Source organism: Electrona antarctica, assembly GCF_951216825.1.
Source record: "Electrona antarctica genome assembly, chromosome: 16".
NCBI lineage: Eukaryota > Metazoa > Chordata > Actinopteri > Myctophiformes > Myctophidae > Electrona > Electrona antarctica.
Genome location: NC_136797.1, coordinates 11738119 through 11755686, shown reverse-complemented (window position 1 = coordinate 11755686; position 17568 = coordinate 11738119). Strand labels below are relative to the sequence as shown.

Sequence of the window (17568 nt, the reverse complement as noted above, 5' to 3'; positions counted from 1 at the left end):
TACCAAACTGAACCCTAAGGTACTCTTGAAATAAATGAAGAAAAGAAAAAGGTCCATATTACACTTTCCTCCATTTTTATTCTTTCTTTTATATATTTACATATTTCAGTTGTCAAGTCTTCCAGTACGGCGTGTTTGCACCATTTACTCTGAAACACATGCTCATTCAAGTCTTGTATCAGAATTAAAAACCATTTACTTCTCGCAAAGCAAAAAGTGCAAAGCTGCATGTAAACAAATGCATCCAGTTGCTTTTCAAATGTTTCCCCCTGCTGTTTTCTGTTTTTAGTTATCACATTATCCACATCATGCATTTACATAATATGCAGTATAACAAGTGCTGTGTATGTTTAAAATGTATAAGACAAGAAGGCAAATAGACAATATAACAGCTAACAAAATGACATTGATGTGTCTGGCATGTTCCGATGCAGCTTCTGTCTTCATCAGCTTGCTACAGTCAGGATCTCTTCATCTGCAAAAGTGAATAATCAATCAGTGTTGGTATTTATATGTTTTGTGCGCTTGAATGTGCGAAAGTGAATAGACCATGTTTAGTTTTATTATCCCACTCCAACAGGTTGGTTTTGAATTGCGTTGTGGGCTTGTAGATCTGCTATTTTCAGCAAGTGAAAAAGTCTGTCATTACGACGGCATCAAGGCCCGTCAAAACACATTTTGTTCCACTAAATCAACTGTAGATTTAGTTGACTAAAATCTTATGATATTTAGTCGACTAAAACTAGACTAACACTAAGACATTCCAGGTGACTAAAATGTGACTAAGACTAAATGAAAACTATTCAAGAGACTACGACTAAAACTAAAATCAAAATTTGCTGCTAAAAACAACACTGCCTTGTAGTGTTCAAGTCTGATGGCGGAAAAGAGGAATGTGTTCCATAGGCTCTGTGTGCGGCTGGCAAGGCTGAGGCTGAAAGTATAGTTTTGTTGTTTGATTTAAGAATAATATGGGACCTACCTGAGGTAAAGCAGTAGGTTCTGCTACATTCCTACCCTCTACAACACATTCACCTGGAGAAAAGAAAACTGAAAAATAAGCATTATACAAACAACATGTGTGAGTATTATATTATATTAGCATGCATAGATATCACAGATTTAGTTATACAAGTTTTGAATAGATTATTGAATGATATTTACTATTTAGTATTAATGGCAAGGGGGTGGGAGCAATAAGCCATGCTCATTCTCACTCCTTTTGAATTTGCTTTTTTTAATAATTTTTGTACTGCTTGTTATTCTGACCTTTCTGTTTATATTGTTATACATTGCTTTATTCAAATAAACATTTCAATCAATTAGTATTACATATTTTCAAGTCTCTCCCAATTTAGTTTTAATTTATGCTAATTCCCAATTTCTCGTGGGTGTGTGTGTGTGTGTGTGTGTGTGTGTACAGTATATACCCATGTTCTGTTTAATGATGATGGCATCATCAGTAATCCCCTGCTCTCTGACCAACGTCTTGAAGTCATCCACCACAGAGTCTCTCACTTCCATAGTCCGACCTGTGACGAAAATGGAGCCCTTAGTGTCCCATTGACCGTGGGGCTTAGTGTCTCATTGGCCGTATAGGGCTAGTCTCCCATTGGTTTAGAGGCCAGCCAATCAATGAAAAATCGTGAAAATGTGCCTCAAATCTTGGAATATATATTATTACAGAGTGAACATTTTAACTCAAATCTTTTCTTCTGGGGAGGTCCCTGGAACAACATATTTTCAGATGGGGGAGCGGACGCATATTACATAAAACCTTTGGGGTCCTTGACATAAAATATTGACCACCATTGATACAGGTTTTTCAGAAAACTGTCAGGATTTTGAAGACATTTTTTAAATTTCGATGTCAGGCCTAACTTAAATCCTCTTGGTTCACTTTACAAACCAGTATAAGAACGAATAGGCCTACAGACAGACAGACAGGCCAAGGTGGAAGAGTCCAATCTGTCCAACTCACTGTACAGCTTGACTATGATGGTCTTGTCCATGGATGACGTCTCTGTGCTCAGCATAATCATCAAGGCGTACTCATCGTAGTTAGTATGAACCACATATGAATCCACATCAGCTCCAAACTCTGCAGGGAGGACAGCATGCACGTAAATGTAGAATCGATGACACATACTGTAGGCCTAAATTAATGACATAATATAACAGTGTATAAGATAAGGCAGACAGAGGTGGAGCGTGTGTGTGTGTGTGTGTGTGTGTGTGTGTGTGTGTGCGTGCGTGCACGTGTGCGTGTGTGTGTCGGTGTGTGTGTCGGTGTGTCGTCCAGACCGCACCATTGCAACAACTTGTCGCAAATCCTTGCAACAAAACAGTTTTAAGGCCAGTGCACACCAATGCAATGCAACTCCTTGCAACTGCCATTGGGCAGAATGGTTGCCTGTAGTTGCAACGTGCAAGTACTTGAATGTTGCATTGGTGTGGACTGGCCTTGAGAGAGAGAGAGAGAGAGAGAGAGAGAGAGAGAGAGAGACGTACTTGCAATATGATAGAAGAACCGTCCTGGTGTGTTAGTCAAGCCATAATCTGCTGAGGTCTGCTTACATGTGCCACCCCTACACGCACACACACACACACACACACACCCGCACGCACGCATTAACAATTTCAGCAACTTTATTGTGGGGAAGCGATTGAATGTGCATGATGTGTGCATGAGTGTGTATTTTGAGCATAAATAAAAGTCCCACCTTAGTAGAGCTCCTGTCATTTTGACAAGCCCCTCTGGAGTAACATCTTGCAGTTTCAGCATACCAATGGTTGGGTCTTTCCTCTGACGTTGCACATAGTGGGGACAGGTAGATGCCACTGCCACCTCATACCACTTACCCCCGAACTAATGGGAGCATTATTATTATTATTGTTGTTGTTGTTATTACCCTTATTATTATTTACACTGAAACATGCCATGCCAAATAAAAGCATAATTTTGACAGAGAAAGGACACACAAATAAAACATTTGAACAGTTCAACAACACAGAGGCCAAAGGGAATAATGTATAAAATATTTAAAACAAGTACTAAAATGACAGAACGTAATATGAGTAGTAGAAATTGGGCTATACGCTGTAGTGTGTTGTGATGACACTCACTCACCCTGCTCAGATCAAAGTTCTCCTGTGTGGGATAGAGAGGTTCCGGGAGGACAGGGACCCCCTGGAGGGACCGGATGCACCCCAGAACCACCAGCAGAGAAACCACTTCGTTATGCATTCTGTGACGGTCTGCTCTCATCAGACACTGGAGGTGTTTATCGCCTCTTTTTTGCACCCTTGTGTTTCTGTCCCCTGTGTGTGTGTGTGTGTGTGTGTGTGTGTGTGTGTGTGTGTGCGTGTGCGCGTGCGCGTGTGCGTGCGCGTGCGTGCGTGCATGCGTGCGTGCGCGCACTGTGTTGGACTTCAGAGTTTGAACAAAGAAATAATCAATGCTTATCAGAAAAAGCCAAAACAACTAACCAAAGCACGGGACTATAGCATAGAGTATTAAAAGGGTAGAGAGCACAGGGTTTCCTCGTCATAACTCCACGGGTCCGCCTGCAGTCCCTCCTCTTACCACTAGGGCCGAGTGCGTTGGAGAGCCTCACGGGGCCTTATAGGCACGGAGTGTATGACGTCATCTCTCCGGTCAATAGCAGATCTACAAGCTCACAACGCGTCGCGCTGCGACGCGTTGAGAGCTTGTACATCAGCTATTTCCGAGGCGCAACCCAGCACTCTTTATCTACTGGAGATGCGGTGTGTAACGACATAGATTTCTAAACAAATTAGTTTAACGCAAAATGCTGCGTTCAAGTTCAGGAGACTTCGGGGGAAAAAAGATTATCCTGAACGCTGCCTTCCTGCATGGAATGGAAAGGAAATGCATTTGCATTTCTTTCACCATGGAGTAAATGCTGCACTTTTACAGACGGGTCAAATGACAGGGGCTCAAGCCCCCTTTCAGGTCTATGTGTGCGCGTCCCTGGAGCAGTGATTCTCAAAGTGGGGTCCCCAAACTCCCCATGGGGAGGGTCCCTCCTCAGTTTTCGTTGAGGGGGTTCCAAATTGAGCCTTGGTCTGTAACTCTGAGAGTTAAGGGAGTCCTCGAAATGAAACATTTGAGAACCACTGCTATAGAGACGGAAGAGGCTGAGGTTATATATTTTTCCCATAGAGATTTACAAAAATACCTAACCACCATTTGATGACATTTAGCCTCTCAGACCCAAGACTAAATTTTGTTATCGTTTCCATGTTGTATTGATGTTGGTACCGTAGAAGACAACAGGCAAACGTTGATCAAAATAACAATTATTCTGCATTCCCTTTATTCTGCATTGTGTGCCGACGTAGTAAATTAAGTAACGCAGATGTTTAACAATAGTGTAACTCTTGAGATCTCTCAAGAGTTACGGGCAGTGGAAGGGCACGTACGGGCAGTGGAAGGGCACGTACGGGCAGTGGAAGGGCGAGTACGGGCAGTGGAAGGGGCACGTACGGGCAGTGGAAGGGCACGTACAGGCAGTGGAAGGGCACGTACAGGCAGTGGAAGGGCGAGTACGGGCAGTGGAAGGGCACGTACGGGCAGTGGAAGGGCGAGTACGGGCAGTGGAAGGGCACGTACGGGCAGTGGAAGGGGACGTACGGGCAGTGGAAGGGCACGTACAGGCAGTGGAAGGGCACGTACGGGCAGTGGAAGGGCACGTACAGGCAGTGGAAGGGCACGTACGGGCAGTGGAAGGGCACGTACGGGCAGTGGAAGGGGCACGTACGGGCAGTGCCGTGGATTTATAGGAGTTGAGGCCCCTTTGGCTAGAGTAATCTTTGGCTCCTTACAGCTTTGCCACGTGGGTGTTCGTTTTGGCAGATTTTATTGGGGTGGGCACGGCAAAATCACCCTAATAAAACAAAAATATGTCATCGACTGGGGTACGGCCCCTGGGCTGCAGCCCACCCTAGCCCAGACGTAAATAGTAAATGGTGCATTTATATAGCGCCTTTATCCAAGGCGCTTTACTTGTGCATTACATTCACCCATTCACACACACATTCATACACAGATGGTGGCCGAAACCATGCAAGGCACCAACCAGCACATCAGGAGAAATTAGGGGTTCAGTGTCTTGCTCAAGGACACTTCGACACTAGCCTGGAGCTCACCTATGCTTTCTATGGCATAGCAGCTCCCGGCAGGATCCACCGGCAGAAACTGTGTGCAGCTGCTGGACATGTGACTAATTAATTAGAGCAACAGAGAGAGAGAGGAGTGTGTGTGTACGGGTGTGCGTCAATTTAACAAAGGTGCAGACGATCAGAAATCAGCAGAGAGTGATTGACGTTTGCGCTACTGTATGCCAAATTGAAGTGGACTCGGACCCAGACTTTTTTTTTCTCCCTGGAAATAAAAACGTCTGGGTTTCCGAGGCTACTTCGACACTAACTCTGGGGGAGCCCGGGTTTGAACTAGCCACTCTACCCCTGAGCCACCACCGCCAGTGGTAAATCCAGCCAAGGGCACGGGCTCCCTTGCTGTCAGTACCTTAAGGAGATATCATGCGGCGTGTGTTTTTTGTCAGAAGCAATATCAGCTAGCCTGTGAGCTGGCAGGAAATACTTTGGTACTGTAGGAGCACAGCCCACATAAAAACGGCATAAGTTGGTTGATCAGACCAGGGTCACCTGGGTTCCCGGGTTATCTGACTGTGACTGTCCAATCAAAAAGACGAATAAAGGTAATTGGAAACAGCTGCTCAACAGCTAAGTGAGAAAATGCAACCACATGACTGTATGAAAATGGCTACCGTGACAGATCTTACCAGTACTCTTTCAGTGTGTATATATTTTAGTCTTTGTTTTGCCAAAACTCCAAGGAGCAAATTAAGATTTATACTTTGGTCGTAGCCTAACAGAGCTGCGGCCTCAAACACTGTTGTGAGGGCGAGGAAGCTAGTTTGATCTGTGTGACGCTGCAGAGAACCAGGTCAGCACAAGCAACACACACACACACACACACACACACACACACACACACACACACACACACGTGTGCGCGCGTGTATCCAACTCCACTGGATCCTCAAACTGTCGTTGAATCAAACCACATAACTCCAACTCGTGGAGATAGTTGTCAGACGGAAAACTCCACTTGAACTGTATTTGGGTATAAAGTGGTGATAATAAGGACACATTCATTCAAGTACCTGCCAATGTATAAAGTCACAGTATACCAACTTGGATGAGGCAAAACATGTTTTTTCTTTTCATTTCCTGAAAAGGTCATACCGTATCTTGGCCATAGCTGTTTCTGTCTGAGTCTGACAGCAGAGATATGATAGATATGATGGATATGATAGATATGATATGATAGATATGATAGATATGATAGATATGATGGCCACTGTTCTCCCAAAAGTTATACAAATGCAATTAGAAGTGGTTGTACCTACAATATTACCTTTCATTCTTTTTTTACTCTTTGACATTTGGCTCTTCGAAGCACACTTAAACATCAAGAGCTGTTTGATGTAAGCACGCTTTATTTATTCATAATGTGAGTTATATATTTGCCATAGAATGTGCACAGCAATGTAATATACTGTAATGGCAATATGACACAATGTGCTGAAAATCTGATGGTGACAAGTATACATATCGATAATAATCAACATTGTCAATGATTGTTTGTATATATACCAGTAATACACCTTAAAGGTGATAAAGCGACCGCTATAGGGCTGAGACACTCTACCGGAATAATGTCGAATGGGTAAAATTAATTCAGTAATTAATTAATATCAATTATACAACAGGTCGTTTCGAGGAAGCAATCTGATTGGTTGAAACAGCCTTCTAGCCGTGGTTCAAACGAGCACCACTCCACAACTAATCAAAACAAATAATTCAGCTGCTGTTTTCCCAGAGCGCAGCAAACTCGGTGGCTAGGCTAGCTAGTTTCTTGGGACATTTGTGGTCGTAGTGACTACATCTGTCATTAAAAAAATAAGTTTTTTTCAGCGATTTTCTTAGTTTTACGGGTAACTGTTGTATAATTGCAATATTACACTCGAGGGTGTGGTTTAACGTGATTATTGCCACGACCGTGATGCGGTCAGGAACGAGACGTAGTCGAGTTCCGCAAGCATCACTGAAGTGGCAATAATCACGTTAAGCCACACCCTCGCTTAATTAAACTCTACAACATTTCTCTTAGCCAAATACAAGCACACCGATGAAGCCGGTCAGTCGATTTGACACATGGCTCAAGTGCATGCCGTCCAAACTGAGGGAGGAGTAGGTGTATAGGCTCGATACTTGAATTGATCACATTGTTGTTCTTGGAAGAAATTGGAAGGAAATGCAGTAGCAGTTCAACACCAGGTTGTCATCGTTTTCAATGAGCTGGAATGAGGGAAACAAAAGGTTGATTATCTGTGGAACAGGAGCATATCTGACTATTTCAAAAAAGCAAATCACAAAGTTTTTCATTTAAGCGTGAAATATACCTGTAGAAAGAGATCCAACTTTAGCGCCCAGATCCTATCGGCGGGCAGTTCTCTGCTGGAAAATGAAAAAGAGACACCAATATGAATTAGGAATGCCGCATTCGATCAACCTGTTAATTAATATTATATCAATGCATGTGTGCATAAACCCATTTAGGGAAAGAAATTATTCCAGTCCTGCCAGTTTTCTGAAAAACCTTATGTTTTTGTATCAGTGTTGCTCAATATTTCATGTCAAGACCCCAAAAAGTATATGTAATATGCCTCCGCCCTCCCCATCTCAAAATATGTTGTTCCAGGAACCCCTCAGAAGCAAAGATTTGAGTTAAAATGTTCACTCTGTAATAATATATATTCAAAGATTTGAGGCACATTTTCACGATTTTTCAAAAATAGCAGACCTACAAGTTCATAGCGCGGCACTCGGTGCCGCGCTACGAGCTTGTAGATCTGCTATTCCAATAGCTAAAGTATAACAATGCTTTAAAACACCGAAAGGGGTTCCCGCCCAAAAATGTGTTAATGTGTGCATGTGTTTTGAGAGTGTATACCTGCACATATCTTCTATTGTAACCCCTGCTTACCTCCGTGAGGTGGTGTGAGAACAGCCTCTGGGGGGAAACCCCGGGACCGCGCAAAGTCTCTGAACTTCTGAATGATCTCGGGTCGAAGAGAACGAGAACGACCTGCAGGGAGAGACACAGGCAGAAATACTGTATGACTGACTGTAGAGCAGCGGTTCCCAAACCTTTTCATGTCAAGGACCCCCAAAATTGGCACTAATTAGCCCGCCTATAGGCCAAGGACCCCCAAATGATTTTTTACGGCTTTAACAGTGACTTTCAACCATTTTCATTTCAAGGACCCCCAGTTTGACGTGCATTAGGCTACGGACCCCCCATTTAATGGCATTTGTACAAATGGAACCAAATGGACACATTAGGGTCCATTTGGTTCCATTTGTACGCTCTCAGAGTTACAGACCCATTTGGTTCCAAACTATCATTTAGCTGCAGGACCCCCTGGAACTCCCTCAAGGACCCCTGAGGGTCCCCGGACCCCTCTTTGGGAACCACTGCTGTAGAGCATACATGGGCAACTGGCGGCCCGGGGGCCACATGCGGCCCCCACCTTCACTTAATGCGGCCTGCAGGTTAATATCAGAACACTGATATATTATTCACTTCAGCTGTTACAATTCCAAACATGCAACCAGGACTCGCTGTAATTACTTTAGTCTATAAATTAGTAGCTTAATGATTAGTATTACAATTTTATTGGCCCCTCTCCATCATCAAAGTTGCCCACCCCTGATGCAGAGGGCAGTGGTGGACAGTAATTAAGTACCTTTACTTAAGCACTTAAGCACAATTGTGAAGTATTTTGTACGTTACTTGAGTATTTCCAATTTCCAATACTTTTACTTCCACACTACATATCTACATCTCGGATCCAAATATTGTACTTCTACTGGTTTTATTTGAAAACTTTAGTTACTTTGGTGTGTGTGTCTGTGTGTCTGTGTGTGTGTGTGTGTGTGTGTGTGTGTGTGTGTGTGTGTGTGTGCACGTGTGTGTGTGTGTGTGTGTGTGTGTGTGTGCATGCGCGTATGTGTGTGTGCGTGCGTGCATGTGTGTGTGTGCGTGCGCGTGAGTGCGTGCGTGCATGTCTCACCATACAGAGCCACCTGTGTGTACTCTCTTTCAAACTTCTTGTGTTTGAGGACCAGGGCGTATTCAGTGTAGTTTGTCTCCACCACTGTGATGTCCTTCATCATGCTGTGACCTGAGAGAGACAGAACAGGACCTTATTACTACTACTCTATATAGTAGTAGTTTCTTACATAGTAGTTTCTCACATGCACTTTCAAGATCATTCAAAAAAAACTTGGAACTTATCTGACTGCATGGGTCTACTCTAAAACGGGACATTTTTGTCAACATACATATTTTGCCACGGACAAGTCGGACATACAAAATGAGTGGACAATAATATGGGAAACACATAAATGGATCGCCCCGAATAACAGGTCTGTAACTCTGAGTGTGTTCAAATGGAAGTTAAGGGGGTCCTTGCAAATAAAACATTTGAGAACTATACTATTGGACTCCTGCCATAGTGTCATAATAACCTGGAGACTTAACATTCAGTAAGTGGGTGTTATGATAAAATCACACCCGTGTGAAGTGAAGGGCGCTAATATATTAAAGTCTAACTCATGTTGCTATGATTAGGTGATGTAATGATGATGTAAAACAAACGGTGACAAACCAAACATTAAATTCTCTTTATTGTTAATGGCATTTAATGTTTGTGTTAGGGACAAGATGACGTACATTTTCCCTTCATTGTCAATGGCGTTTTTAAAACAAACATTGCACTAAAAACAAACATTAAACCTGTATATAGGAGGTGCTAGCGCCCCTCAAAAATAAGAACATTATAATGGTGTGTAAAACAGAAAATCTAAATCTTGCCACGGGACAAATGTACGGTGTTGGTGTTGGTGAGTGACCCCTGGTCTACAAAGCTTTCTGAGATGGGATGAGTGCAAGCAAGTCCCAGGAGTGGCCTATCTCTGTCGCCCTCTCCTGGCTGTTTCCAGTATTACAGCCTCAAATGATGTACATGGAATCACTCATATACTACAGTCAATGACTGTAGGGAGTTCCAGGGGGTCCCCCAGCTTGATAGTTTGGAACCAAATGGACCCTTATGGGTCTGTAACTCTGTACAAATGGAACCCACAGGGAGTGCAGTGCCCGGTGTCGAGTCGGTCGGACCCACGGTTGTCCAGAACCGGCACACAAAAGGCCTCTGCCCGGGCTCTAGACCTGATGGGGCCGAGACATGGACCCTTACAATACAATACAGGAAAAAGCCCTGGATGGGGTCTACACAAGAATGCTATGAATGGCACTATAGGTGTCACATGGACGGACCGCATCAGAAATGTGGACCTACCCACGGGTCACGGACAAAGTCAGAGAGAGAAGGATGAGGCTGGCAGGGCACTGCGTCAGGCACCCAGAACTTGAGGCAAGTAAATTGACCCTATGGGAGCCAACCCAGGGCAAAGCCAGGAGGGGAAAGAAGCGTACCACCTATGTAGACGTGCTGCGGCACGACATCTTGGCTGACAACACTGAAGAGCTCAGAAATCTCCATATATGGGTCACAGACAGATGGGTGGATCGCGTACTCTGACACGGGTACAACAGGTATTGCATAGCCGGGCACCAGTTACATTACAGACTCAGTGCTCATACAGCCGGGCACCAGTCTAGTTGAATAAAAGATTTATAAAGCACTAGACCTGTACGTGCCCGTCAGCCATCGGCCTACTTAATAATACCCGTTGTCAACTTGTCATAGAACCCATTTGAACTGTCTGTCTGTGTCCCACATGGAGATTTCTGTATCTGCCGGTCTCCCTGTGTCTGAAGAGTGCAAACTGACTGTGACAAGTAGAGTGGTTAAGTAATCAATTTGCAGATGTGGGGTTGCCATGGCAATCAATTGGCTTAGCCAGAGGCTGGAAATTGCACCGGTGAGGGGATTTAGGCTGATTCGGGCAACTGGCAGAGCCTGACCATTTTGTGGTGGTTCTGGAGAACCGTGGGTCCGACCGACTCGAGGCCGGGCACTGCACTCCCTGCGGGGGTGTGGAACGCGTGTGTCGAAGTTGGTGGGGCAAACGGTTCTCGAGTTACGTGCATTACAACCGTACATACACACACACACGCACGCACGCAGAGACGTGGCGCATTTCTAGTAGGATGTTATTAAAATTTGACTTAGAGCTTCCAGAGCTGCCATAGTCTACCAGCACTTCCCAAAACACCAGCTCAGTGGCCTTGTGGTTAGAGTGTCCGCCCTGAGACTGGGAGGTCGGGGTTCGATCCCCGGCCGGGTCATACCAAAGACTATAAAAATGGGACCCAGTGCCTCCCTGCTTGACACTCAGCATCAAGGGTTGGATTGGGGGTAAGTCCCTGCGACATACTAGCGTCATGTCCAGGGGGTGTACTTGTATACATCAAGCTGCCTCACGCTACAGAAACAGGAGATAGGCTCCTGCCCTATGGGCCTCATGGCTCGGCAAGGCTACTTACTTACTTCCCAAAACAATCAGCTTGAAATGACCAGTAACAATAGCTAATGGATGGTTATTTTTGACAACGAATGAAAGAAATGGCATGACCTATACCACAACCCTTGTACACAGTAGATCTGCTTTTGTCACTATTTTGGAAACGTTTGAAAGTGTAATACTTTCTACCTCTATGAGCAGGGCCAAAATGAGGTTCTGAGAACCTTATCTGAATCAATCAATACGGCACGGTTCGCTTGTAGTCAAAAAGCGCAAGGGGTTTTGTCCCTCTTTCACTGCTGTAAAATCTGTTGCACATTTGTGAAGGGGAGGGGAGAGCTGCAGCAGCCTATAATTATTGTCCTTATTCAGTAACATGGCTGCCGATATATTGCACAATGGGCCTTTCATGTCAGAATTTAAAACCTCAGAATTAGCACAACATACAAGATGTTGTGTCTGTTATAATAAGTGACACATGCGTGTCTTTCAGCTTAATTCATTAATTAATACTTTATTATACAGGATAACAGGATTTGTGGACAGACAGACAGACAGACAGACAGACAGACAGACAGACAGACAGACAGACAGACAGACAGACAGACAGACAGACAGAAACCTTTAATAACAGACTTACGTGTGCTTAAGTAGGTGAACTGGCCAGCCTTGTTGGTCCTCTCATATCTGTACAGCTTGCTTACACAACCTGCGGGTCTAGACCATATAAGGATAACACAGTGTCAATGTTTACTTTAGCCCGACTAAAGGGCTTCGTTATACTTGGCTGTACACCATGCAGCGTCGCCAATGAAATGCAAGATTTACAAGCATGTTGTACAGTATATCTGCTATACAGGCACCGAAAATGGCATGTAGATCTGCTATTTTGCACGATACTGGCACACAACTATAAGCATAAATGACCCCACCCTGCTGATCTTTCTCTGCATTCCCTCCCTTATGCCGCACGCACGCACGCACGCACGCACGCACGCACGCACGCACGCACGCACGCACGCACGCACGCACGCACGCACGCTCGCGCGCACGCACACACCCACGCACGCACAGACTCACGTGAGGTCCCACATGGTGAGGTTCACATTGCCGTTGTTGTGTGGTGTTATCATGCCCATGGAGATCCTCATTTTGTCTCTGTAGGGAGCAAATGCTGCAGAGTCGTAGGCCAGGCCAACGCGAAACCACCTCCCTGCAAACTAGACACACACAAATACGATATATCAGCACAAAACACACACACACACGTATGACACGCACACACATCCAAATGCATGGAGATGAGAGCAAATCCCTTAACTAAGATTCAGATTGAAGATTCGAGAGTGACGATTCAAGAAGGTATATTTGTAACTTCCTCATGCAAGAAGTGGCCTGGGCCGTGGCTCAGCGGTCCAGGCACATTTTTTGTCCCTCCAAAAAATTAAATAAAGGCGAAAGCCACAAAAAAAACAAAAAAAAATAACCCCTTTTGGTGTTTTAGCATTATGTTATACTTTAGCTATTGAAAAATAGCAGATCTTCAAGTTCATAGCGCGGCACCGAGTGCCGTGTTATGAACTTGTACGTCTGCTATTTTAGAAAAATCGTGAAACTGTGCCTCAAATCTTTGAATATAAATAGGCTATTACAGAGTGAACATTTTAACTCAAATCTTTTCTTCTGGAGGGTCCCTGGAACAACATATTTTCAGATGGGGGGGCGGAGGCATATTACATATAATGTTTGGGGTCCTTGACATGAAATATTGAGCACCACTGATACTGAACATGAGGTTTTTCAGAAAACTGTCAGGATTTTGAAGACATTTTTTTAAATTTCAATGTCAGGCCTAAATGGAATTCCTGTGGCCTGGTGAATGAGACGGTTCCTGAGCCTGCTAGATCAGAACCTGATGCTCTGCTACAGTGGTATACTATTTGCCAGACAGTAGTAGTAGAGTGACCACTGCATTGATGTGGTGGTGACAGCCTGCTGTCTCTGCTCATCCTCCTCTGGTAAGAGAGGAGCATGGCAGGATCTAGTAGTTTCACACCCTTTTGAGTCCTATACATTATTGTCTCCACCAGGCCGAAGGCATGGGGAGAGAGTATGTTTTGCACTCCGTCCGTGTGTGTGTGTGTGTGTGTGTGTCCTTCCTTCCGTCCGTCCTTCCGTCCGTCCGTTATCAGCTAATCTCTGGCACCATTGGCCCGCGATCCATGCCAAACTGTGCACACACACTCCCTGGATGCCAACGACGAACCTCTGCCCCAAATATTTCATCAGCTAATCTCTGGCACCATTGGCCCGATCCATGCCAAACTGTGCACACACACTCCCTGGATGCCAACGACGAACCTCTGCCCCAAATATTCCTCAACGGCCTGTTATAGCGCCACCATGAGGCCGATTTAGGCAAAACACATTTATGTAGATAACTCGTACACATTTGATCCATACATCACACAATTCGGTATACACTATCTCCATAGTCATGTGATCAACACAGATCTGCACAATTTCCCATCTTCCATCCTGATTGGCTAAGATTGGCTTCCAAAACTCACATGATTGGTCCGTTTCAAACAAAATGCCACAAATCACAAACACAGTGTCCAATTTCCATGAAATTATACACGCACATATAGGCCGAGGACGACATGCCACTATTTCCCCCCCAAATCAGCCTCACGGTGGCGCTATAACAGGACAATTCCTGTTTTTACCTATAACTGCATCGACAACTTATGTATGCACACTCCCTAGAGGCCATGGAAAAACATTTTCCCTGCATCCCTCCACATCTGCCGGTTATAGCGCCACCATGAGGCCGATTTCTGCAAAACACATTGTTTGTGTTAGTCGCACAGATTTAATCCAAATCTCACGCACATCGGTACACATGATCTCTGTAGTCATGTGATCAAGACGAGCCAGTGATTAGCTAAGATTGCCTTCCAAAGTTTTCAGGAGTAGCCCGTTTTGTAAAAAATGCTGCACATGTCCTGCTCATCCAGAATTCTATCCTCAGAGATGCTATGAGTGATCTGGCTCTGCATTTCCTCAACAAAACGAAGAAAATTGTTGCAAGAAACAAACAAACAAAAAAACATGTTTATATTACTCCGAAACATTTTGCCAAACATCACACACACTCCTATCCTCCTGGTGGAGACCTGTGCCCAGAAGGGCACTTTTTCTAGTTTGTTTTGTTTTTTATAAGGGGGCTTTTTACCTTTAATGATAGACTACAGTAGTTTGACAGGAAAGGAGGAGAGAGATGGATGGGGGGATGGATGGGCACGCACGCACGCAATTACGCACGCACGCATGCATGCATGCATGCATGCATGCATGCACGCAGCACGCACGCACGCACGCACGCACGCACACACAAAGAAGATTTAAAAAAACCATATGTCATCTTGCTAACCCCATTTTGTCACTGGCCCATAGCTGGCAAAATCTTCGTTGGAGAAGCTTGTTGTTTATGTGCCAAAAGTGTGATTTTTGAGACCCCATTTCCTCGAATGGAATCAGTTTCTTGTCCATGGAGCACAGAAGCAAACAACATAAAGATCATCCACACATATTTAGGTATATATCTAATACAACCCAAAGTTCTATCAAAGTTTTACATCATTTTCACCGCATCATGTTCTGTCACTGTCCACTTTTTGTTTTATTTTACACTCCCTTAACCCATTTTGGCGGGAACCCCTTTTGGTGTTTTAAGCATTGTTATACTTTAGCTATTGAAAAATTGCAGATCTACAAGCTCATAGCGCGGCACCGAGTGCCGCGCTACAAGCTTGTAGGTCTGCTATTTTTGAAAAATCGTGAAAATGTAGTGCAAATTTTTGAATATTCTTTCAGAGCCAACGTTTTTAACTCAAATCTTTGCTTCTGGGGGCTGGGGGGTCCCCCTGGAACAACATATTTTCAGATGGGGGTCGGCGGCCAATTTCATATAATCTTGGGGGTCCTTGACATGAAAATGTTTGAGAACCACATACATAGAAACATGGGTTTGTCAGAAAACTGTCAGGATTTGTAGAACCGTTCCCAGGTCTAAATGGCTTAACAGTTTTAAGAACTTTTCAATTCAACTCTGCACTCAGTGATGGTGACGAAATCCCCTCCCACAACGTGCAGTGTGTGGCAGGTCATGTGGAACATAGTTCTCCCAGACGGAAATGAAGTATAGTTTTTTATAGAAGAAGCATTTTATAGTTTTGGCGTTGAAGCAAAATGTCAGCCTATAATAGTTTGCTTTGGATTGATTATAGCCGGTGTTGGAACCAACGCCCTTACATTAAGTCACTTTACATAAAGAAACTACTTTTTTGCTGTAACTTTTAACGTGACTCTTTCCATTTTCCCATTCAGTAACGCCATTATAGTTACTGTGTTGTCAATGGGTGAGTTAGTAGTTACCCACGTTACGTAATGGGATCCAAAAGAACCGTGTTCTTTTCCTGTTTTTTCCTCTCTTTTGGCAAGTAGAGCTTAAAACAAACCAACTGTATCAGTTACATTAGGGATTTTTTTCCCCTTGAAAACAACATCTGAATTGGAAAATCATCAGTTACTTTTTCAGACTAGTAACTATAACTATAACTAATTACTAGTTAAAAGTAACTTGAACAACACTGAATATAGCTATTGAAGCCAAGTGTCCAACTGCTATACCAGGTCAGGGTTAGCACTGGCCACCCAAAAACTCACTCACACGATTGTGCAACGATTGTGCACGCACGCACGCACGCACACAAACACAAACACACACATACGTAAACATGCACGCACGCACGCGCACACACAAACGAGCTCTACCTCCCCTTTTCTCTCTCTCTCTCTCTCACACACACACACACGCACGCACGCACGCACGCACGCACGCACGCACGCACGCACGCACGCACGCACGCACACACGCACGCACGCACACACACACACACACACACACACACACACACACACACACACACACACACACACACACACACACACACACACACACACACACACATACTACACACACACACACATACACGCACGCACGCGCACGCACACACACACAGCCACATCAGAACACAGCGTTCCCTCAGAGAAGAGGTCAGTCAATAGAGAGGAGGACAGACTAGGGGGGGACATGGAACTGGACAGCTGAATGACAGCTCTGTCAAACAAGAGGCTCTCTGAGAGTCACTGCATGTCTGTATGTCACACATTACACAGTAAGATCTTGTGTTCATGTAACTCTGACGGCAGCGTAATAAGAATTATTGACCCTCATGTTTTTACACACTCTTGGTGTTAAATTAACAGTAGAACAACAACACCGCGGCCAAAACATTCAGCATACATGTATACAAAAACCTCCATGAAGCTATAATATCGTCAACTGGATTGACCTCGTTTGCATTACTATTTAAAAGATGGTTACGGTAAACTTAGTATATTGCTGAATACATGCTCTCTGTGTGTGTGTGTGCGCGTGTGTGTGTGCGCGTGTTTGTGTGTGTGCGTGCGTGCGTGTGCGCATGTCCTACCCTCTGTAGGTTGAAGTCTTTCTGGGGCTGTACATCTGCGTGCAGCGCTGTCACATATGACAGCGTCACCATGACAACCACGGAGATCCTCATGTTTGCTCGGAGAAGAGGCCAAATGACTGAGAGAGAGACAGCTGGGGCCAGAAAGGAGAGAGAGAGAGAGAGAGGGGGGGGAGAGAGAGAGAGAGAGAGAGAGAGAGAGAGAGAGAGAGATGTAGTCCTAAAGTGAACCGTATTAAATGAGGTGAAAAGTACAGGTATGGAGTGGCAATGCCACAGCTTGTTTTCTTTTTCTTTTTTTCTTTTTCTCTTTTTTTTTCTTTCATGACCCACCCACCTGATGCCTAGCCAATCATCTCGGAGGACCTGCAGCTGAGGACACAGGAGTCAACTGTTTGACGAC

The 17568-nt window shown here is 44.5% G+C and overlaps 2 protein-coding genes across 3 annotated transcripts; both read right to left on the bottom strand.

Annotated features, from left to right (window-relative positions):
* Positions 1-446: 446 nt before the first annotated feature.
* On the bottom strand, positions 447-2743 carry LOC306940327 (protein AMBP-like; the record flags this gene model as incomplete). The annotated part of the gene is made up of 5 exons (XM_079525346.1): positions 447-475; positions 1431-1532; positions 1982-2101; positions 2512-2588; positions 2724-2743. The coding sequence occupies 5 exons, from the start codon at positions 2741-2743 to the stop codon at positions 447-449; spliced, it is 348 nt and encodes a 115-aa protein (XP_079381472.1).
* A 4029-nt stretch (positions 2744-6772) lies between these two features.
* ptgdsa (prostaglandin D2 synthase a) lies at positions 6773-17280 on the bottom strand. 2 transcript variants are annotated; one of them, XM_079524412.1, is made up of 8 exons: positions 17166-17280; positions 12688-12827; positions 12248-12324; positions 9189-9299; positions 8099-8200; positions 7515-7569; positions 7186-7410; positions 6773-6861 (listed from the first exon to the last, which is right to left on the bottom strand). In XM_079524412.1, the coding sequence occupies exons 1-6, from the start codon at positions 17256-17258 to the stop codon at positions 7535-7537; spliced, it is 558 nt and encodes a 185-aa protein (XP_079380538.1). In that variant the 5' UTR covers positions 17259-17280; the 3' UTR covers positions 6773-6861; positions 7186-7410; positions 7515-7534. The 2 variants fall into 2 exon arrangements, with proteins under 2 accessions (XP_079380538.1, XP_079380539.1); XM_079524413.1 differs by having other exon boundaries at positions 7515-7566.
* Between the last annotated feature and the right edge of the window lie 288 nt (positions 17281-17568).

Coding starts and splice junctions, on each gene's coding strand:
- ptgdsa (XM_079524412.1), bottom strand. CDS start 17,258: ATGAGGATCTCCGTGGTTGTCATGGTGACGCTGTCATATGTGACAGCG. Junction 12,325..12,687: donor CTCACCATGTGGGACCTCAC/GTGAGTCTGTGC, acceptor TATATGGTCTAG/ACCCGCAGGTTGTGTAAGCA. Junction 7,570..8,098: donor TCTCACACCACCTCACGGAG/GTAAGCAGGGGT, acceptor TTCATTTTCCAG/CAGAGAACTGCCCGCCGATA.